Source organism: Taeniopygia guttata, chromosome Z, assembly GCF_048771995.1.
Source record: "Taeniopygia guttata chromosome Z, bTaeGut7.mat, whole genome shotgun sequence".
Lineage (NCBI taxonomy): Eukaryota > Metazoa > Chordata > Aves > Passeriformes > Estrildidae > Taeniopygia > Taeniopygia guttata.
Genome location: NC_133063.1, coordinates 45927166 through 45951359, shown reverse-complemented (window position 1 = coordinate 45951359; position 24194 = coordinate 45927166). Strand labels below are relative to the sequence as shown.

The following is a 24194-nucleotide window of genomic DNA, read 5'->3' as shown; positions in this document are numbered from 1 at the left end:
CACAAAGACCAAGAAACTTATACCATGGCAGCTGTAGACAAAAGCTACCACTGCTACCCGACTTTGTTCTAAGGACAGTGGGAAGTGAAGATAAGGACAATCAGGATGTGAGGTAAAAACTTAAATCATGGCAGTGACACTATAACAAGTTTTTGTCTGTTGCAGTTAAAGTTTTTTATTATTAAGAAAAAAGACATTTCTCAAGAAGAAGATGTAGTGGGTTTTTTTATCAAGTAAATATCATCACAGTGTTCTCCTAAATCACCTGAGAGTGATTTGTTCACTGATGATTTAAAAACAACTGTCAGTGAGTATATATGGAGCAGGGACTGGAAAACTGGGAGAGTGAAAATGGGAGTCAGCACTTCTGATATATGTATGGGCAAACTTGTGCTGCCAAATCTCAGCTTCATTTGCAGACATCTTTGCTTCTTGACTTCCTGCCTACATACCTCAGGAGCAGAAGGACTGCCTCACTTCCATGAGAAGGGCTACTGAATTTTGCAAGTGGATCCTATTTTCTCCAGTCCCCTGGTGCAGCAGTTTAGAAATTCTATGTCAGGTTTTAGATTAATTTATTTAATTTATGTTTCAGTGAACACAGTAAGAAAATATAACTAATTGTGAACCTATGTATCTGCTTTGTTACAGGATTCAATGTATCTTACTCTCCCTGAGCCTGGCCACTGACAGTGTTTGCCAGGACTTCTTATTTCTAAAATTGTTAATGGTTTGCTGCAATTATCTGCACAGAAGCATAAAAACATTTCAGGTAGTTAGAGAGTAGTTGGAGCATGGAAGAGATGGATTATCATATTTAGATTTATGTTTCTTAAACTCCTAGTGAAGTGTCATTGTGCATCATGGTATGTTGTTAAAGACTACTTGGGAGAAAACATGACTTAACTTATTGAAAGTTAAGATTTTTGTCACTCCTATGATTCTTATCTGCTGAATAAAAAATCTTACTCCATTCGCTGGGTTTAGTTAACCTTATTTTAATTGTGAACCAAATTATTTTTGCATTTTTTTGGATGAAAGAATTCCATTGTGAACAAGATACCATTATATTAACACATTTTCCTTATCCTAGAAGTTCTGAAGCCTGCACTCCATTTCACAAATTCTCCCCAGCAGTTCAAAGTGCAGAGTCATCCTCAGCCTTTGTAACATTTCTGATTAACTTAAAGTCATCACAAAAAAATGGAATTTAAAAAGTGCTGGTCTGACTGGTTTCTTATGCTGGGCACACCAACTTAGATTTCTAATATTACTAAATTTAGTACTGAGACCTCAGAAATGTTGTGTTGCCAGGAATCTGGATAGGGATTCAGAAAGAGGCACTGCATAATATCCCTGATGTCCAACATCAGAACACTGGGATCGCTCTGGTCTCTGACTTCCCCTGTGTACTTACTGCTGGTGTCAGGTACCCTTGCCAGAAAAAAAACCAGACAACACAAAAATGAGCAGTCTGATATGACAGGCAATGCTGGCCAAACAGGTTTACCAGAATGAAGTACAGAGTGTCCCAATGCTTTTTTTCTTCCAGGAAGGGATATGTTCCCAAGGCATGCCCAGTGTTAATCCCTGTGATACTACTGTAGGCTACCTAGAGATACAGCTTGCTCCCTCTGAATTGCACCCATTTAAACATCTTCACCAATAAATGGGGCTTGCAAAGAAGTGAAATGGGGAAAGCCAACTATCTTATGTCTTTACCCTAGGCAGTGTGTGGTTCTGAGCTTTACTGTGTGGTTAATGGACAACATTTAATTATTTCAGGCTCGTCGTTCCCAACAAGGGCTACTCATCACTAGACCAGAGTCCAGATGAAAAGCCCCTGGTAGCCCTGGATACAGACAGGTATGCAAAAGGTTAAAAAGGTGATATACATGACTCATTAAGTGAGTTTTCATGCCAGAGGGCAGCACTCACACTCTTCCTTCCACTCTTCCCTCTGGCCTATGCCATGGTGACATACGACCTATGTTCTCTGTGAGAGCAAGTGAGAAGAGCTGTCAGAAAAGAGCACTGTGATGGAAAGATCTGAGGGTCATAGATGAAAGCTGCTCTACAGGCTCCCTTGATGTAACTTCTCTGTGCCTCAAGTAGAGTTTCATGGCACAAGAAAGATAGGACTAAGTGGGGAATAGAGGTCTCATCTAACCAATTCCTTCTTTGCTGTATCTTGTACTTCCCTGCAGTGATGATGACTTTGATATGTCGAGATATTCCTCCTCGGGATACTCATCAGCTGAGGTGAGTTATACTCTCTCTTGCCATCCTTGCTGTGAATGCAAATAACAGAGAGCCAGAAATGGCTTGTAGAGGCCTTGCACAGGCAGAAATGGCTACACAACAAATTCAATAGTGGTATAGACTCCGTGAGTCTGGAAGGGGCCATGGCAGAAACTGTGTCATGTTACTTTATACCCTGGTGATCCAGTGGGTCCATATTCTCATTGCCATGGCACAGAGATCTGCCCATCAGCAGTTTTCACAGCTACCTTTGGTACTTTCCCGCATTCTGCCTAGTCCTGCAGTGACCCATGAGGTACAAAAGCATCATCTTGTCTGCCATGGCAGCTCAGCAACTGTATGTATGCCAAGGACACAAATAAAGAATCTGAGGGTGTGCTGTGATCTCCAGTTATTGGAGTGGTCAGGGTCACCCAGTGTGTGTTTACTTGGATCAAGCAGAAATTCCAGGGAGGACTTGCAGATATGAGCTCTTGCCCTTTCAAAGAGAAAAGGCAGGAAGCTCAGGCTTGTTAGTCCCTCTGCATTTTTTTGAGTTTATTCCCACACTCTCTCATGAATTTATTGCTCAGCCTCTGGCTACTGCTTCTGCAGGATTTTGCATTCAGGGTGCTGAGCAGCCATTCTGCCCACAAAATGTTCAGAACTCTTGCTCCTTGTATCTCTTCCTGGGATAAAATACCCTGAAACCCTGGAAAACAGCCAAGAGCAGTGACCATATCAGATGATCCAAGCTGTTTCTGTGCCCTAAGTGTTGTTTATATAGATCCAGTTAGACAGCACTTGAATCTGAGATCACAGAGCCAAACTTTACCATCTTTTAACTGCTGTAGTGTGCCCCAGACTGAGAGGGGAGACTGCCCATCTGCCAGTAAATAATATTATTGCATTACTTTAACTGAGGGCTTGTCCTCAGGGAAAAATTATTCCAGAACAAAATAGTGTATCTCACTCTAGATATTCCTATTCTGGAGAAGCTAGTACCCTCCCCTTACCTGAGGTCAAAAACTAGGACTGTAGGGCAGTTGTTAATGATGGGGGGAAATACATTCCCAAATGAGGGACCTCCTACATCTTCTGACCAACAGAAGTAAGAAGTCCCAAGTGTTTGACTGTTCCTCTCTTTGTCTGCAGCAGATCAACCAAGACTTGAACATCCAGCTGCTAAAGGATGGGTACCGGTTAGATGAGATCCCGGATGACGAGGACCTCGACCTAATCCCCCCTAAATCGGTCAACCCTACCTGCATGTGTTGCCAAGCCACCTCCTCCACCGCCTGTCACATCCAGTAGTGAGGCCGGCAGGCTGTGATCAGTGCTTTCCACTATAACTGTAAAACTTAACAGCCATTGCTTCCTCCTATGGTAGGACGTGCACCTCTTTGTGTTCATGGAGCCAGGAGAAACCAAAAAATTCATTTTATGATTGGTTGATAACTTATTTTAAACTATGGTAAAACAAAAGAGAAGTTGCTCAATGTGCCAGGCAGTGCCTGGCAGAGCTGACTGGTCTGGAGAGCGAATGCAGAGGGGTCCAGAGATACCTCCTTGATTTGTTTAGGCACTGGGGATATTTTGTAAAGTGTCTTTTTCCAGAATGGGAAAGGTCAGGTGGGACTTCAGGTAATCCTGCCCACTGAAACCAATCCATCTGCAAGATTAGGGCAAGTTGGAGGTATCAAAGTGTTTTACCAATGGGAGGAAGTCAGTTCTTAATTCATTCACTAAACCTGTTCCATTTGCATAACCAAAATGATATAACTGGGGCACAGGAAGGGGGACGAACCAGGGCATCCTTTTTTATGGCAAGGCTAGCCAGGACTAGCATAATACAATTCATTCACTTGCAAAAGGGACAAGTAGCTGACATCTCACTGTGAGTCAGTACTAGCTACAGCTGTTGTGTCACATAGCCAATGCAATCTACCCTTAGCGCCACACTAAATTATCACCAAACACATCAGATGAGATCTGCAATCCACTCATGCCCTTCAAGGATTTGCTCATTTCCCAGGAATACCAATCGTACTTGTGACTTCAGTTCAGTCACGTATTCTGACTTCAGCTTGTATTTAATCCGTGTGCAACCTAACTCTTTCCAAAACTCTTAAACTTTGTTCAGCTGAGAAGAAGTGAATCCTCCTTGAGTCAGGACTAGAGATGTACAGCCTGAAGAACAGTGCTGGAAACGGTAGTTGAAGACAGCACATTTTGACAGTGCTTGACTCTTGATATTCCCTTGACACTGTGTCTCTGGGTGCCTGTGGGAGAAACTCATTAATGCTGAAGTCATCAGTGTGGTGGGGTCAGACTTGAGAGGAATTTTCAGCTTCAGATGAAAGATGCCCATAAGAGGAAACTACTGTTCCAGACATGGTCCCAGGTCAGGAGCAGTTGGTGCTGGAAAAGTTAGGAAATCTGTTGGATTAGGTAGCTGGCCTGAGCTCCCAGTTCACCAGCAGATTGTTTCGAATGCAGAGTCACTTCTGGAATTAGGAAACATGTTCTCTCACTGACTGCAGCATATACAAGGGATGGGCTGGAATTTTTCTTGGTGTTGAAATCTTTTGCCACAGATTCTTGTGTTTTCCTGGCCTTTCAAGGGGAAGAACAACCTGCCTTGGGTCATCACCTGCTTTGTAGCCCGGGAAAGGAAAAAATAAGGCCAGTTCTGAGTTTCCCATCAGAATTCCTGAGTCACAAAGCAGACCTTGAGCTGTACCACAACAGACAGATCCCCCATCTGAAATCTATATGAAGTGAGCTGAGGCTTTAAGAAGTCTTAATTAGCAGGAGGTTTTCTTTAACATCCTGGAGATTTAATCTGTGCAGTGCAAAGCTTGATACCAGCCACAGTCTGAGTGAAAGAACAGGCACACAAGATTCCTGGATTTATTTACTTGATGGTATTGACAACTTTTAAAGCTGTGCTTGTCTCCTCTGCCTAAAACAACATGCTGCCACCCTAGTTCCAGGCCATAGAAGGAGGACTTGAATGGTGCTGTTTACTGAGCGTCCCTGCCTCTTCATGCAGAAGTGATGGTTGACTTGCCATCTTTTGTAGGGATAGTGTTCCTTAAGTGAATTCATCTACTTTTCTCACCATCTGGTATGCTGAGAGGGAATATTTCCAAAATACAACTCAGGTACAAGGTTGTCTGGAGGTGGGGGAAGTAGAGAGTAGAGAGAAAGATAAAAGGGAATAACATTCTTTAAGGAGTCTTTTTTAATGGGGAATATCGTCAAAACCTAATAGAAATACCATGGTAAAACCAAATCCTATAGGACATGACCAGCGCTCGCTAAATCTTCACTCTTCTGGAGAGGGACTTTGCAGTTCAGCACTGGTATCATGGAATATCTTCATCACATTTATCCTCCTCGGTCAGTTTCTGCCATCCAGCGAGGCTGCACACACTCAGCCCTTCCCACAGCCCTTGCTCAGGAGCTCAGAGCATTTTGGAGTGCCTGCTAGAGCAACAAGCCATCTCTTTACCTGGGCCAGCCACTGAGGGCTACATATGCCACAGGTCTCCATTGAGCTGCCATCATAGAATCATGCCATCATCTGGGTTCAAAAAGACCCTTAAAAACATCACTGAGTCCAGCAATAACCAAGCACTATCCTGTTCAGTCTAGGATAGAATGAGGTTTGCTGTCACTGTTACCTCTCAGGGTTAATACCTCTCCTCTGAGGGACAGATTTCCATATAGTGGACTTGGCAGTGTGGATTAACAGTTGGATTCTATGATTTTAAAGGTCTTTTCCAATCTGAGGGATTCTGTGACACCCACTGTCCCATGGCATCATTATCAAGTCCTTTTGTTTCCCCTGTTGCTGGCTTTTGCTTGCCATGTGCCCTGAGACATCCCCCAACCCTGCAACTGCCTTCAGCCCTTTGCATTTTGTGATGTGCATCTGCTTCTAGCACACCCCTTTAGGGAGGGAGGGAGATGAATTCAGATGTTCCACCCAATGTTTCCTCCAAATACAAACCAAAGCACAACTCAAGCATTTTTACCTGTGCACAGAAGGAGTTGGTTGCAGTTGGTTTGGCATGACAATACAGGACCATAAAATGGCAATTTTTTGGCTTCTCCTCTCTATGCTTTGTGTTCATATATTTTATTAGGAGAATAATGTAGAAAGGGTGGGGAAAAGTAGTTACCTGTGTAGGGTCATTATCAGAAAGGCTGCGTGGCTTAAGGCAATGCACATGTAGCTGTCACAGAAAACTGAACACTAACCCTTCTGAACTGCAGCCTCTTCAGCAAATTATGACCATGCAGCGTATTTGTTGGCTCATTATGGAATGTTGAGAACTGCACATGGATATGTATCAACCACAGATGAGGCTGGTTCCCCTTGTCTGGTCTCATGTTCAGACCTATGCTTTAGCCATCAGGTTTTCTATGTATGCCATCAGAGTCACAGAATAGGTAAGACTGGAAGGGGCCACAGTGGGGTCATCTGATCCAGCCTCTCTGCTCAAGCAACCCTTGTTGGAGGTTATGCTGTGGTGATTTCCTGGGAAGGTGTGGAGATAGATGGCTATCCTGGCACTGCTCTCCTTAGACCAGTCTCTGCCACCATAGCCAGAAGAAGGCAGAAGGCGGGAGCGCAGACTGACTCTCTGTCACAGCATTGCTACAAAATCTACAGAGCTGCTGGTGCTCTCCTAAATGCAGACGGCATGCAAGAAAGAAAATCATTCCTTTCACCAATCTTTGCACCAAACAAGATGGCCCTCTCAGGCCACATTTTCAATCCAAAGTTGTACAGAAAACCAAGGGGAGGAACACTATGGAATATGAAATGCTGCGTTTCTGTCTACCTAAATTAACCATGCAAACAGGATGTAAGGATATTGATGCTGGTGCTTCCACAAAGGAATTTGCATTTGATGCCTCCTAAAGCCAGACTGGGCTTTTGTTAGGATTTTATGTAATGTCAGTCACCAAATTATGTGAGTTTCAGCAAATCCTTTTATCAGATGTTAATCTGATTAAATATCATGTAGTATCCTTGAATGTGAGCTGGATTTGAACAGCAGGGTGTCAGCACTCTGTTCAGTCTCTCTTGTCTGCAAACTCCATATTTCCAGATGTCTTTGGGAGGAGGAACATCCTCCTAGTCTTGAGAAAGGTCTATAGATAGTGTGTTCATGTCTGATTTTCTTACGTTTGTACATAAACCTTGGCTGAAAGGAGGCTGATGCCCATTCTGAAGGCTCATTTGGTATCTTACCAGACACATCTTGAAGTGAACCCTTGGAAGAGCCACTGGGTGATACCTGACATTGTGGCATGTCTGTCCCTAACATGTGTGCTTGGCCACTGGATCTGCTGTGCTCTCTTGTCTGTCCTGCCTGCAGATGCCTTGCAACTGCAAAAGCAGGTGACCATCCCTGCTGCATGGACTTTGAGAGGGACTTCAGGACAGCTTCCCCACAGACAAGATGGACTCAGCTCCTTCTGGCTTGTTTCACCAGCTCTTGTCCCAAAAGGAGGCACCCACTGTGTTCAGCAGTTCACTGGCTGACACACAGGTCTGCAATCCTGAGCAGATTCCTTCCCTTTCCATGCACAGTCTGATCCTGGTCTGGCCTGCAGGCTGTGCAGGAGAATGCAGGAGGCTTGAAAAATGCAGTGCCCTGTGTGTGACTCAACAGAAACATGAAGATGTTTTTGAAGAAAGGAAGGACCCAGCTGGGCAACAAATGGAAAACAGGAAAAGGAACACAAGCAATAACTAGAAAGATTGCCAAGTGCTGTCTTGGCCTAGGGCAGATCCCAGTTGTCCAAGTTGATCTGTCTCAGTGCTGTGCTGATGCCAGCAGGAAGCAAAGCTTGCTTTCAGATGTACACACCAGAAACACCCTGTCTCTGAGCTCGCACTGCAGCCAGATACAGCTGGGTGTATCCAGACCTGGTGGGTCTGCTAGACTGTTAGAGCACAGAAATGAGATCTGGGGTCCTTGCTGCTGTTGGTATTTGCTCTAACCTCAGGCAAGCCACATCCCTTCTTGATGTCCATTCCCTTCTGCAGCACATGGGAGAAACCTGCCTTCCCAAAGTTCTGCCACCATCCTGCATAGATACTGCCAAGTGTGAGAGGCACCACTGATAGGACAGTTCTGGAAGCAGGATGTAAATATCATGCTATAGAAATTTAATTCCTATTTTCAGAGTACTACTCTGCTTTCCTTCTGTTTACCATCTTCTGATGTTCCTCGTGCATGCCAGAATGCAGCAGGGCGGAGATTAGTACAGAGGTTAAACATCTTTCGAGAAAGATGTTTGTCAAGGGTATGTTATCCAGTTTCTTGGCAGCTGACTCTTGCACAACTGCTTTCTGAGTTTGCTTGCTCCCAGAGAGAACATGTGCAATGACTTTGTGGCCCAACAGCACCATCCTTTGATAGCAGAATTAAGGAATTTAGGAGTGCAGCTTGAGATGGCAAGACATGATGAATGGGAACAGAGGATTGAAAGGCTCATTTTTGGGATATTCCCGTGGCAGTTTCATGCTCTTGCTTTTAGCAACCATATATCACCTTAGCCTTTAGACTGGTGTTTCTGCCTGGGCTGCTCCTTTACTTTTCCATTCTCACTTCAAACCCACTTGGGGTATTGCCACTCTTACCTAGACTGCCTAGGCTTACCTAGGCTTTGGCACCTGGAGGCTGCTTGGCTCAGCAAGCTTGGAATGCATGTTCAAAAGCAACATCTGCATAGAGGAGCAGTGCCACGGGGCTAGCTAGGAAGGCATACAAAGGTCTTCATTTTAAACTGCTTTTCACCTCTAGGCACACTTGTCTCTTCCTTTAAAGGCTCAGCTGTGAGAGGGATTGCTCCAAACCACACCTCATCAGACAAACCCGCCTTTGTTACAGAACCACACAAGACCTGAAGCAGAAGGGCCAGGAATTTAGCATAAAGGGAGATTTTGTGCCCGGGATTATCTGCAGGAGGTCAGTGGAGGTTTCTCATAGGAGTTGTGGTCCATATTTTAACTTCCTGCATTATGCAGCTGAGCTGCTGTATTGCTTCCCAAAAATTACAGCTACATCCCTTCCTTTGCCCCACTTGACATTGTTGGCAGTCCTGGGATGACAGCAGCTGAACTCTGCCTATCTGAGCACACCTTTGACAGCTTGCTGAGGAGACAAAGGCTGGGACTGAGATCACACAGAGCACAGCCCCATGGCCCACACAAGCATGCAGCAAACCGTGTCACAGAGCAGCACAGACACCAGCAGGACAGGTTGCAGCTTTCCCTGGTGCTTACTGGAAAGCAGTAGGCACCAGGAAAAGGCCACTGAAAGGCCATTCTAAGTCCCGTAGCTGCTAAGATATTTTGTCTCCCAGAGCAGCATTTCTCTCCTAGCTGCCCATGCAGCTGTCCCAGGTGAGCTCCATGGGAAGCACTGCTCTTCTCCCAGGCTGCCTTTTTGCTTTTTCAGCCTAAATAGCTGCAACTCCATTTTGTACCCACATTCTTCAAGCCTCCATTATTTAGGAGACACAGTTTGTTGAGATATAGAATACAGACACATGCCTACAGATTTGTTTGTTCAGTTTCTTTGCATGGAGAAGCTGCAGTAGCAGCTGTGTTCAACTTGTGGCTGCCTCTGGCCTAAGACAAACCCCAAGCAAAAGTCAGGCCAGCTGTAGGTCAGTGAATATGACAGGGTGAGAATCAGACAGGAGGCTGGGATTTCTCTTCACCCACATGAAGGCTGTGGGGCTGAGGATTCACCAGGTTCATGCAAAACCTGGTGAGATGCAGCCCACCAAGCCGGATGCCTTCACCCTCCTGGCCTCAGTGCTGTGGGTCCAGGTATGCAGATCAGGTCCCACACCTGCCAACCCACTTTCTCCTGGTATGGGCTTGTGTCCTGCAGCAAAGGCCTTAGTAGGGAGCCTGTTGCCTCTGCTTTTGCTGCAGTTGGGCAGGGTGCTCTGAGATACTGGTGGGGCTGTAGTTTTGCAGGGAAAAAGACTCTGGTGGAAGATGAAGTCTTTGCAGGGGAAACAGTTCAGAAAGTTGGGTTTTTCCCTTCCCCTTTTTGCACTTTTTAAACCCTTTTTACTCCTTCCACAGAGGTTATTGAACCTTCAGTTTAATAAGGGAGATGAGCTGCCATTAAATAGGTTTCTGAAGGGTCTGAAAGCAGGTGCTGACTGGCGTGCAGAGCCAGTCTGTGCCTGACATGATTTCCAGACCTCTTTGTCCAACCTGTAGCAGAGTCACCCCATGAGCTGGGCAAGGACTGGGGTGACCCTCAGTGCTGACTGAGGGTCAGCACTGGCCATCATGTCAAACAGCCATGGCTTCCCAAACTGAAGAAGAATCAGACCAGAAAATGGGGGAAGGAGCAACCGCAGTAGAAGGATAGTCTAGTTGTCACAAATAATCTTCAGTATCCGTGTCCAGTGGTTAGTCTTAGAATTGCAAGCCTTGTTATATTGCACACACGTCCTCCTTCCATTCCCCTTTTCTCAAAGCAGCCGTCGCCTTTCTTCCCCCTGCCCCATGCACTAGTGATGAGTATCAGAGGCAGTTGCACCAAAGTGATTCTCAGCCCAGTTCTGCATCCCCCTTTCCCACCCAAACCCAAGGCAACCCAGACAGTGGTTGGCCTTCACGAGTCTAGTAATTCCAGTTAGGTTTCTTTCCTTGTGTTTCATGGCTTCCTTCCCATGCACTCTAGCAGGGCACTACAGGAGGCTCTGACCGTGTCCCAGGAAGTTTCTTTGCCCCCAGCAGCACCTTGCCGACATGCACCTTACTGGGAATGTACTGGGTCAGTGCTGGTGAGATCTGGCACTGCCGATCTTGAATGGGTGGCAGCTGATGGGGATCCACCCAAGGAAGTTGGCAGAAAGTGGCTACTGTCCCTTTTCTTTTCTTTTTTGAGGGAGAGAAGGATTTTTTTGGCATTACAATTATTGTCCATCTTCCAGTGGCCAAGTTCTGGGCTGCATTAATAATGGGGGTTCATTGGCTGTCCAGGCAGGTGTGGAGCTCTGCACCAACCTTAATAGCAAATGTCATGGCTGTAGCCAGAGTCTGTGTACAGGATGGGTTTCTTCCATGCTGGAAAAGTACTTTCAGCAGGCTCCAGTTGGACACTTCTGGCAGACAGAAAAACAACACTTCTCCAAGTCCAAATCAAATCTGCACTTCCATTTTGTGTCCTCAGCATGGGAAAAAAATCAGCCTAAGCAAATGCCTTCCAGGTCTCCATTCCCCCGTGTGGTGCCTGATGCACCAGGGGAAGGGGTGCTGGGAGGCATTTCAGGGTCACCAAAAGCAAGAACCTTCTTGGATTTATTTAATGGAAATACATTTCAGGACGGGAGACCTCCCAACCTTTGTGTTAATCTCAAGAGCAGGAGATGAATTTCTGGCTGTCCTTGCATATAGTGAAATATAGCTGAAACAGCCAAACACAAATAGAGTTAAATGTAGGGTTTGACCTGAATAACCTTTTAATTAGGAAGATAAATTTGTTGTAGCTTGACCTTAGTCCTTGTTAGGAACCTGCTAATCATTTGACATGCAGAGTATATTAATGCTGCACTTAACTTGGCCATTGTTTTTTTATCTGGTTTTGGGAGTTTTTTCACTCTTGAAGCATCAGTCTACATCTTGTATGGGTTTTCTTTTGTTCCCTTTTTTCCCATTCAGATCATGTAGCACACTGTTGTACTTTTGTTCCCGTCTGTGTAGAGTATTGCCTTAAACAGATCAGTTGTGTTATGGTTTGTTTCAGGTTTTCTCTTTTCTACCATCAGTTTTATACATTAATTTATTTTAGAATATGGGGTTTTTTTCAAAAACATGAAAAATGTGTATAATATTTTTTTTTAACATTTCCATTGCAGTATTTATCATTGTTACTGGTTGTGTGTAGTGTAACGGAATTAATGATATTAAAAAGCATACATATGAAAACCAGCCTGACAGCCTTTTTTTCATTGGAGCAAACCAGGGTGAGGGGGTATGGACTGCATCAGCTCCTCTGAGCCCCCAGCAGGCGCAGATACTGAAACCAGGGGTGCACACCATGGCCTGCTTGGTCCCAGAAACAGTGGCTGCTGTGACTTGTGGAATGGCAGAGGTAAATATTCCGGGACTAGACACCAACATTTGGGAAATATGAGTCCCTAGGGCAGCATGAGGGCACACAAAGCTGGACCCAGCTTCTGCATCTGGTCTGCAAGAAGTAGAAAGAACTGCTGCATCTGTATGACATCATAACCTTTTCTCCAGCCTTGCAGGTGTTCTGCCCCTCTAAGCTGTTGGCACAGGAGCCAAGCCCTGATTTTAAAGTCCAATACCAGCAGCTGGAAAACCTGTGGACACCAGGGACAGAGGACAGCCGTGGAGGCCAGTGGATCATGTGGCAACAAATCTAGTGCAGAATTAGTACCCCCACAGCTGAGAGGCTTGGGTTACACCTGTGCACAGTGATGGTCCCCACACCTGGGTTGCTCCAAGACCAGGGAGCTGAAGCAAGGATAGGCATTGCAGTGTCCACCTTCCCCTCCCAGTCTCCCACTGACTCCCTAGAGGGAATGGGGCTGATGGAGGGCCTATACCTGGCTTAACAGAGAGCAGTAGGGTGTGAAAATGAAGGGCACATTGTTTTCTTCTTCTGCAAGGGCATATAATTCATTTTTGCTGAGACTCACTCAGGTGTTCCAGGTTGTCCAGCAGCAAACCAGGCAGGACTCTGCAGTCCTTCAGGGGCACAGGTTGACGTCAATGGGTGTGGTTCTGCACCCATGGATCTGCCAGAATGCAGCAGCAGAGGGATTGGAACAGGGAGCACAAGCAGGGCTCTGGGTGGGCACTGTGTTACAGGCCAGAGCAGAGTAGGGCTTGGGCTTGTCCTGCAGGGGCATCTCTGTTCAACTCGCCAGCTCTGGAAAAAGCAAACCCAGTTCATGCCACTCTCACTCTGGCATGACCCAGCTGCCTCTGCACTGAGATGGATGAGGATTGCTCACTCTAATTGCAGAGATCATTACTCAGATGGAAAAGCACACAAGGCACACAGGGTCACCCAAATCCAGCTTTTAATTAAAAAGGGGAGACAGAGCAGGCAATAATTTTCCTGGCTATCTCATCAGGCTGGGGCAGCTGTACTGGTGCTGTGCCACAGCCATTGGCTGCACTGGTTTAGGGATCTCTCTGCCTGCAGCTGGATTGCTGTAGGATTTCCAACAAAATACAGGAGAAAGGGGCTTAAAAAGCCACAATCACTGCTCCTGCACCTCCCAAAATAAAATTATCTTGACTAGGACCAGCTGAAACTATTTCCTACCATTGTAAGGTAGCTGCTGGCAAAAGGGGAGGAAGCAGGGAGCCAAGACAAAACAAGGAGGGTATAGCCCAAGAGGGATGTAGGCCTGAATTGCAGTCTGGGAGCATGGCTATGAGACTGACAGAAAGCCACCAAATCCCAGTGCTCCCATTCTGTGGCATCACTGATCACATGAACATCACCCTGCACTGCAAGTGCCAACCCACACCTGTCCCAGCAGGCTGCATGTTCCTCTTCTCAAAAAACACAGGACCCTCACCAGCACTTGCACCAACACCTACTGCGTGCTGTGCTCTGTCATAAAGACCATCCAAGAGTGGGCTCCACAGGAGCTCTGGAAAAAGAACAAGTTTGTAACACAGGTAAGTGTGGCAGGAGGAGGAAACTTTGGGGTTTCTACACCTACCCAGTTGCAGATGCAGGAGAGTAACACAAGGACTCAGAGGGTGCCTCACTGTATCTCTGAAGTGAGGCAGTGTCATACTCCCTGATCAGGAGAGTGTTTGATACCCCATGGCATGTGCTTGCTGACTTGTCCCCTGGAGCTGCATCCTGCAGTGGCTTTGATCTCTTAGAGTTGGCAGAGCAGAAGCCCTGACATGTCAGCCCTGTCCATGGAAAAGGTTTCGGAGAGAACCAGGCACAGGATCTGCTGAAGAAGGGAAACTGAGGCAGTGACAGGGCTCATGCCTGTCAGGCTCAGGCCGCTGTTTGACGTGGTGATGATGGGGTTGCTCTGAGAGCTGCTATAACACAGTTCCCAGACTCAGATGAGTTCCAGCTGGTGGGTCTTCCATGCCAGAGGACCATATGAATGGCTGGGGAGAGTTCTGAGCACTGAAAAATCCCTCCCAGCCCTGGTCCTGCAGGAGGGAACAATCCCTGAGCTGACCACTCAAAGGACGTCTGTGGGACACAGCTTTCCCCTCACAGGCTAAGAAGGTCACCAGCACAGAGGCAAAGCTCACTGCAAACCAGCTCATCTCCTGCAGCCTCGTTACCATGTGCATTGTAATGAGGGAGCAAGCAGAGGGCATGGACAGGGACATCACCACTGTGCAGGACAGAGATAGTGCATGCTACCAACCAGGGTACCCCTCTCCTCCATGAAACACAGCCCTCTCAGGCCTTGCCTGCTGTAGGATATTGGTACAGTCCTGTAATTCCCTTTCCAACCTCTGCTTGCCCCATTCCTAGCAGTCCCAGTGCACTCACCCCATCTCCCACTAGGCAAAGTGCTCAAATGTCTGTGGACACCCTGGATGCAGGGGCAGAGGAGCCAATGATTCCATCCTCTGTCCTATGGTTTTGGATGAGTGGGGAGCTTGGGAAGAGAATCACAGCACTGCTATGACCCCCTGGAAGGTTTGATGCTCAGATCTCCAGCTGCATTTCCAGCATTAGATCCTGTCTAGTAATCAGTTTCACCATGTGTCCCAGCAGCTGTGAAGGCAGATGCTGCCACATGGAATGGGTGTCTCTTCTCACTCCCTGCTGTCTGTAGGGATTAACAATGACCCCATTACAAAATCCTTTGGTCCAAGGTCAGCCCAAGCAGCTGTTTGAAGTGGCAATGCAGGAGAACTACAGAACACCATCAGCCATCAATCTCACTGCCTATCGGCCTGAGATGAACTGATTGACCAGCTGCAAAAGTTCTGCCAAGGTGCTAGCTGTCCTTCTGTGTCAGAGAGAGAACATCTCTGTTACGGTGAGCTCCTGGACACCCTTTTGTCCCCCCTTTCCTAGGGCCTCTGTGGCTCTGATCATGATAACCCCTGAATCCTCCCTCCTGCCCCAATGGGGTTGGCGGGGAGCCAGGAGAGCCCACCCTGTCCAAAACCTATATAGACCCCTGAAACTTCCTGCTCTCTCTCTTTTGCCCCGCTCTCCATGGACACCACAGAATAAAGAGAGCTGTTCCAACACCCTGGGGTAAGGAGCCTCTTCTGTATACCTTTCCCTCTCCATGCTATTTCCTCCCCTCACAGCCCCATATCTCTGAGCTAGTCGGATTCATTCGGGGGGCTGCGTGGAGGGGAGGAAAACCCATAGAAATAACAGTTGGCGCCCAACGTGTGCTGCTCTGAGCCCACGAAGAAGCTGGACCCCCTATTTCAGTGGGAGTCAAAAGCTTTTGGGACAGTCAACTGCCCTGGTACTCTAGCTGCCTTTAAAAGCTTTGAGTCACGGGGGACAGTCGGGGACCTCTGCCTGCGTACCACAGGAGAGCCGACTGGAGAGGGAACCCCCAGAGAGGGTTTCACAGACGAATCCCGCAGTCACAGGCTTGGTAAATTCTCCGACGCGGCACCCGGGACCGCGCCTGGCGGGGAGAGGTTACCATAAGTGACTGGGGGGGGCTGCTTGCGGGAGGGGGAGCCAGGACCCCACTGCGAGTAAGCAGGAACCGGTGGGCTGCGCATACCCACGTTCCAGGGGGGAACAGGCACGGGAGGAGCGGGCTAAAGCCGCCCCGGCAGCGGCGGGACGAGCGCCCCTCCCCCTGTGCCCCCCCACTCGGGTTTTCCACGGAGGGAAATTCGAATCATTCGTGCTGTGTTATTAGCTCTGGTGGAGACTAGACCAGTGAAACAATTAAAAATCATGGGTACTAACATTTCACTGCAACAGAAGAGTATACTAACACATCTTAGCAATAACTTAAACAATGTATCATTCCCTAAAAAGCTCCTCCTGCGTTTTGTGTGCTGGCTAAAGACAGAAATACCAAATTTTACTGTGCAGGACCTGAATTCGCTTGCTTTTTGGAATCAAATTGGACAGATATTAACTTTAAAAGTCGAAAATGGTGAACATAAAGTTTCTCGATTTATTCCGATATTTTTACAAGCACGGAAAAATATTTTAGAAGCAGAAAAGAGCATGCAAACGCAGATCCACAGTTCTAACACCCCCTTTTCCCCTTCCTCCCCACCTCCTCAATACCCCAGCCCTGAAAACGCCTCACCCACCCCTTATTCCCCTCTGACACCTTGTTTTTCTGAGAGATACAGCCCGGAGTGTGTCTTAAAGAGCAGCACGGCATCTGTGGAGCACACGCGGCCGGATAATGGCGGCGGCCATGTGGTTTCACCGGCGCGGGCCGCTCCACCCCCCACTCCCCCTCCCACTCGCATTCCTTTGCTTCCCCCGCCCTCCGCCACCCCCTCCGCCCCCACCCCCTCCTCCCTCCCCTCCTCCGACGCCTGCTTATCTCCCATAGCAACACCCCACCTTCCTTATCAGTGCCAGCCCCCGGGTTGCCCCGGGAACAGGGGGGGACCGGTCCCTGCACTCCTCCCAGCCCAGCGGCTCACGGCGGGGCGGGGGCAGGGCACAGCAGCTCCGCAGCTCAGAGCTGGGGCGGGGACCGAGTCTGCACCGCGGAGCAGACAGCCCGAGGGGGGGGGGTGAGCTGCCCCTCACCGAGGTGGGGGAGGCGCGGGGGGGACATAAGCCTGCCCCTATCGAGGAATCTATACCATCTATAACTCCAGTGGTTTATTTAGGGAGAAGAAATGGTACAAGGACATACCAACCTCTCCCATACAGGGACAAAACAGAAATCTGTAAGGTTCAGAGAGAATTTGGGAGATCGAGTGAGATTTTTAAGGGTCTGATGAGGGCAACATTCAATTCAAATGAAATGGTGCCGAAAGATATAACTGATTTGTTTAAATGTTTACTAACATCCTCTGAATATGAGATATGGGAAAGTAAGTGGAAATTGGCTTTGGAAACAGTTTTGCAAGAAATACAGCGTACACCCAGTGATGCCACCGACATGGATGGCCAGCCCCTTACAATACACCATTTGTGTGGGACAGGAGACATACAATGTCCAGAAAAACAAACCAGACTGTTATCTAGATCGGTTTTAGAAAAAATCTGTACTGCTGCAGAAAAGACACTGTATCAATTACCAGGCTCTGAGGTTGAATGCAGTTATATTAATATCAAACAGTTTCCTTCTGAGAGTTTTTTGCAGTTTGTGGATCGTTTGAGAAGCCAAGTCGAAAAACAGGTGCAACACACCAGTGTGCAAACAGAGTTGATTAAAGAAATGGCCCAGAGGAATGCCAACGAGACCTGTCGTAGGATTCTTCTCAGCCTTCCTCTTGATCCAGCACCTACTCTTGGCCAGATGATCGAGGCCTACGCTAAGAAAGCAGAGCTGCTTGATAATCCTGTCAGTCATAGAGCACCAGCAGGATTACAGCCTGTTGCCACTGCTGCATCAAGCCCAAGGAAGCCACCCAGATCATCACAACAGCTGCAGTAAATCATCTGCCTGCGTTGCAAGAAACCAGGACACTTTGCCAGGAACTGTCCTCAGAACCAGAACCAGAGACAGATCAACAAACAAAAAAACTAGAAGCACAGCGCGTGCCCACTGCTACGCGCAAAGATATAAATATAGTGGGACACAAATGTGACAATGCCTCTCTCTTAACAAATAAGGGGGAGGGTGGATACTATGATGGGGGGAGAGAGAAAAATAAGAATGTGAAATGTATTACTAACAAGGTTTGGCAGCCAATAGGCCGGCCACGCCTAGTGACTGCCAAAGGATTTCATTTCAGAAACACTGATTGGAAAGTCATTGTTGTGGACCTATCAAAAAACCCTCAGGACCTGCAGGCGTACGATATGGAACTGGACAGTGAGTATTTTGTTATTGGGGACACAGCATACACACCTCCTGAGATCGAAATAGTTCCCATGACTACTAAGGGAAAAATATCCAGCCTTATGCTGTTGGCAAGTTGCTTGCGCCCTCCATTCTATCTAGAAAAGGGGCAAATTCTGGCACAAGCCATTCCCGTCCCAGTAGAAATCACAGTAGAAGGAAAATCTCCAGAAGTCTACTGGGCGGAAGTGGTAGGAGAGGATAAACCGTCCATGGCATGCAACCTAGCACATGGGTCAGAGCACCTTCAGGTGGAAGGTGTTCTGGACACAGGTGCAGACATCACGGTGATACCCAAAACCATGTGGCCATCACACTGGGAATTGCAACCTGTGGCAGGCAAACTTCAGGGTATAGGAGGAACTACACTGGCAAAAATTTCTAAACATGTAGTGCAAATTGAGGGACCTGACAGGAAATCAGCAAGTGTTCGCCCGTTTGTGGCAGACTATAAGGCTCCTCTGTGGGGGAGAGACACCATGTCCCAGTGGGGAGTCCAATTAATCATTCCTAAGACACCCCAGAATTTTCGAGAGTAGCCACTGTGGAGCGCCATGCCCACAAGTTAAAGTGGTTGGATAACACCCCAAAGTGGGTAGCACAGTGGCCTTTGAGTAGAGAAAAACTCGAGGCGCTTGAAAAACTTGTGGAGGAGCAGGTAGCTCAAGGACACCTGCAAGAAACAGACAGCCCTTGGAATTTCCCAGTCTTTGTAATAAAGAAGCCTGGGAAGGACAAGTGGAGATTGCTCCATGATCTCAGAGAGATAAACAAAATTGTGGAGGATATGGGACCTCTCCAACCGGGGATGCCGAGTCCAGCTATGCTTCCCCAGGACTGGAAATTGGCTGTGTTAGATATAAAGGACTGCTTCTTCCAAATTCCATTGCACCCTGAAGATGCCCCGAGGTTTGCATTCTCAGTTCCCACGGTCAATAGAGAAGCACCAATGAAACGCTACCACTGGAAAGTTTTGCCCCAAGGTCTAAAATCCAGCCCTTTCATATGCCAACAGTATGTAGCAGCACTGCTGTCTCCAGTACGTGCAGAGAGAAAGGATGCCATCATCCTACACTATATGGATGACGTGCTTGTGTGTGCTCCCAATGACTCTATACTCCAATATCACTTGACCTAGTGGTTAAAGTTTTAACCTCTGCTGGATTCAAATTGCAGGAAGACAAAGTTCAAAGAATGCCACCTTGGAGATACCTGGGCCTGGAAATCTCTGCAAGGACTATTGTCCCACAGAAATTGGAGATAAATTGCAACCCCAGAACACTAGCAGACCTCCACTCGCTGTGTGGGTCTTTAAATTGGGTAAGGCCCTGGCTAGGCCTCACAAATGAAGATCTGGAACCTCTTTTCAATTTATTGAAGGGGGAGAGGGAGCTGACCTCCCCCAGGGAACTGACTCCAGAGGTAAAGACAGCAATCAAAAAGGTACAGAAGGCCTTGTCAGAAAGGCAGGCACACAGGTGTGACCCAAATCAGCCTTTCCAGTTCATTGTTCTAGGAAAGCTCCCACACCTGCACGGGTTGATTTTCCAATGGATCAAGGGGCAGAAGGACCCACTCTTAATCATAGAATGGGTTTTCCTATCGCTCCAAAGATCCAAAACCATCACTAGGCCACAAGAGCTGATAGCAAAGCTGATTCAGAAGGCCAGGGTGAGGTTGTGTGAATTAGCAGGGTGTGACTTTGCATGTATTCACCTTCCAGTCAGGCTTTCTGAGGAGGGAAGGAACTCTCCTGAGAGGCTGACTAAAGGGATGTTTGAGCATTTGCTCCAGAGCAGTGCCAGTCTCCAGCTATCTCTGGACAGCTATAGGGGACAAATATCAGTCCATGCCCCGTCTCACAAGTTGTTCAATGAGGAATTCCACCTGATTCCTCAAGAGAAAAGGAGCCGGAGGGCACTCAGAGCTCTCACAGTGTTCACTGATGCCTCTGGGGCTTCCCACAAGTCGGTGATGACTTGGAGAAATCCACAGACTCAGCATTGGGAAGCTGATATTGAGCTTGTGGAGGGATCCCCCCAGGTGGCTGAACTGGCTGCAGTGGTGAGAGCTTTTGAGAGGTTTTCCGAGCCGTTCAACTTGGTGACAGACTCTGCCTATGTGGCAGGTATAGTGTCCAGGGCGGAGCAGGCTGTGCTCAGAGAAATAGAAAATGAACATCTCTTCAGGTTACTCTCAAGGCTAATTTATTTAATCTCGCACCGAGAACATCCATTCTTTGTGATGCATGTGAGGTCACACACTGATTTGCCAGGTGAGATTGCAGAGGGAAACCGAGAAGCAGACTCCTTCGCTGCACCAGTTGAAAAGGCAAGTCTCCCTGATGTTTTCCAATAGGCAAAGCTGAGTCACGAGCATTACCATCAGAACGTGCCAGGTTTGATTCAGCAGTTCCAGCTAACACGGAGTCAGGCCCGAGTCATTGTGACCAACTGTCCTAATTGTCAGCTCCAGGCCGTGCCATCGCTGGGCATGGGAGTAAACCCCAGAGGCCTTAGCAGCTGTGAGGTATGGCAGACAGACATCACACACATTCAGAGTTTTGGTCGCCTTGAATGCGTTCATGTAAGCGTGGACACATTCTCAGGTGCAGTGTATGCCTCTGCCCATATAGGACAAAAGGCTGCACATGTCAAACAACACCTAGTACGAGCATTTTCAGTATTGGGAGTGCCAAAAACGATCAAAACAGATAATGGCCCAGCGTATGTATCCAAGGAGTTCCTGGAATTTCTCCAGCAGTAGGGAGTGGAACATAAGACTGGCATTGCCCACTCCCCCACAGGTCAAGCTGTAGTCGAGCGTGCACACCAGATGCTCAAGCAGGTATTGAAAAAACAAAACAGCTCAGCTCCGTGGATGTCTCCACGAGAGAAGCTCTGTAAAGCCATGTTTACTATCAATTTTCTGAATTGTTCATTCGAAAATATGAGTCCACCTGCGGTACATCACTTTAACAGTGGCAAGCAGTTTAAATTGTCTCAGCATCCACCGGTCTTGATTAGGGATCCAGAAACTTGGGAAACCAAGGGTCCCTATGAACTTGTGACCTGGGGTCATGGCTATGCATGTGTAGCTACTCCCTCAGGCCCTCGGTGGATTCCCCAGAAGTGGGTGAAACCTTTTGTCCCCAAGAATCCAGGTCAAACAGAAGGGGACAAGAAGCAAGTATCTGATGCTTCAAAGAGAAGATGCCGCCGGATGGGAGAAGAAGAAAGTTCCTAGGCAGGAATTCCTTCCGGCAGAAACAGAAGCTTTAACATGTTCTTAAAATGTTTGTTCTTCCCTTTTAGAGAAAACCTACCTTCCACTCAACCCTGTGATGGACCCTATGCAAGTTGTCATCCTGCAAATGCTGAAGAGAATGTTCAAGGGATAGGGATTCACGGGGTGGTGGACATCTGTAGTTAGATCAATTTTGTTAGTCTTTGTTATTCTGTTCTTTGTAACCCTAGCGTTCGGGATCCTGCGTCACTTGATTTTCAAAGCTATCAAGGGCCTCATACCTTCTACCTCAGAAGTCAACCACATAGAGTTGGCTAACCTGAGGAGGCCTGACCACGCCACCAACATGGGGTGGTGGGAAACCCATACTCGGGGTTGAATTGAGCCCAGTGAATTCCTGTAACCTTGTTTAACAAATAAGGGGGAGGTGTTACGGTGAGCTCCTGGACACCCTTTTGTCCCCCCTTTCCTAGGGCCTCTGTGGCTCTAATCATGATAACCCCTGAATCCTCCCTCCTGCCCCAATGGGGTTGGCGGGGAGCCAGGAGAGCCCACCCTGTCCAAAACCTATATAGACCCCTGAAACTTCCTGCTCTTTCTCCTTTTGCCCCGCTCTCCATGGACACCACAGAATAAAGAGAGCTGTTCCAACACCCTGGGGTAAGGAGCCTCTTCTGTATACCTTTCCCTCTCCATGCTATTTCCTCCCCTCACAGCCCCATATCTCTGAGCTAGTCGGATTCATTCGGGGGGCTGCGTGGAGGGGGGAAAACCAATAGAAATAACACATCTCCATGGGGTCTAGGGTCTGATGGTGCTGGTAGTGGGTCTTTTCAGCACCTCTTTGTATCTCATGTCCTCCTCCAGTGCCAAAGGGATGCTCACTCACTATATGTGCTTGTGGCTTTGCCGTGGCCATCCATCTCTTTCCCTGGACTGAGACTCTCCCTGTCCCAGGGATATCTGCACATCCTGAGGGTTCTGACTTCCCAGTGGCCCATAAATATCCCCTGGTAGTAAGTGCTGCCTGAGGAGTATACTCCTGGTGCCCCATAGTCACCAGGGACCTCTATGACAGATCCTTAAGATCCTTAAGAAAGCCAGATTTACTCCCTAGACAGTTTGTATGCATGGTCTCATCCAGCCATGCTTGGGACTGTACAACATCTGAAATCCTGCTGGCATCCCTGAGCCAAACTGCATGTACCTTAGCATCTCCCAGATTTTGGGGCCACATCAGTGTTTCTTGTGCTGCTCTTCTATTTTCTGTTCTCATTGTGTGCTGTGCTTACCAAGAACATGTTCCCTGGTCACACTGTTTGTTATGCAGTAATCAGCCCTGTCCTTCACCCACTGTTGAAGGTCTGGCAGCACCTTTTAATCCCCACATATTTACCTTTAGGATGTCCCTGTTGCTGAAGCAGCTTTTTTCAGCCCTGGGCAGAGGGCAGAAAAGATGCTGTTCAACCAGCACAGTCATCATTCTGCTATTGCATCATATCACCATGGGCCAAAATTTGGTGTGAGACTTAGCAGAAAACCTGTGATTTGCTTTAAATTTCTGAGTTTATAAACTAAAACCAAACAATAAGAAGAATAAACAAGGACCACTGGATTCACCATATATGTCCCTGTGCCTGAGTCTCAGAGAGAAGTTTCTCAAGGTCTTCTCCACTGAGAAACAGGAATATTTTCTTTGATTGGCATGGGTCTGTAATGAGAATTTTAGGGAATTAACCATGCAAAAGAGAGTGGTGTTTGCAGGCAGGGAAACCCACTGGAAATGGTCCACTGAGGTGACAATGCCAGGGTACATAAATTTATCTCAGAGGCTTACTTTGCCCCACAGCAGTGGTGAAGGGCAAAGGTGTTCTTTCATTAAAACTGGCTTGGGCAATTTTTCCCCTTGAACCCCTTCCCACAGTCTGGGGACGTTCCTTGCAAGGGTGGAGAAACTTCACTGACTGCTGGTTTGGTGGGCACTATTACAGCCCCTGCAGGCTGGTGCCCTCCTGCCATGCACAAGCTGGAGACCAAGAAAGCACGCAAGGGAAAGCTCTTGGAGCATAGTAACACAGCCAAAAATAGAAGCTGTCATTGACACCCGTGTTTTGTCGGCTTCATGCTGGGCTGCTGAGGACGTGCTTGCTTTTGGCAAGTTGTCCAGGAAGACCTGCCATCCATCTGGGATGCTGAGCACTGCCACAGGCTAAATAAGGAGGGGTACTTTGAAAGCAGCACAGAATTAATGAAGGCGTGAAATGCCCTTGTCTGACTCTGATCTAAGAGCACAGTGCCAGGGGTCAACACCACCCGGGCCCCTCCATGTGTTCTGCTGATCATAAATCCTCGGCATTATGGTCCTCACAGTGGGGGTATGCTTCAGCACAGAGCTCTCAGGGGACCCCCACCTCAATGTGGCAGCAGGGTGCCATGCTGTGCCCATACCAAGCAGTACCCCAATCCTCCTGGGTGCAGGGGAACCCCATGAAACCCCATCTCTCACTAAAACCATCCTGTGAAAAGCATGTCCCGGCCTAAAAGCACGCCATTGAAAAAACCTGGCCCGGCCCCAAATCATTCAATGAAAAGGACATCCCAGCCCCTAAGCATCTCATGAAAAGCCCAGCCCGATTCAAAAGGATCCCGGCACA

At 47.7% G+C, this 24194-nt stretch overlaps 1 protein-coding gene across 3 annotated transcripts in view; it reads left to right on the top strand.

Moving 5' to 3' along the window:
- The window catches only part of FAM219A (family with sequence similarity 219 member A), a 92440-nt gene extending 80214 nt beyond the window's left edge, over positions 1-12226 (top strand). For 2 of the 3 annotated variants that reach the window (XM_030258211.4, XM_030258209.4), the window contains exons 4-6: positions 1786-1866; positions 2208-2262; positions 3397-12226. In XM_030258211.4, the coding sequence (XP_030114071.1) occupies positions 1786-1866; positions 2208-2262; positions 3397-3555 (295 nt within the window). In that variant the 3' untranslated portion in view covers positions 3556-12226. The remainder of the gene's footprint in view (positions 1-1785; positions 1867-2207; positions 2263-3396) is intronic. The other variant, XM_030258210.4, reaches the window with a different exon arrangement.
- The last annotated feature ends 11968 nt before the right edge of the window (positions 12227-24194 follow it).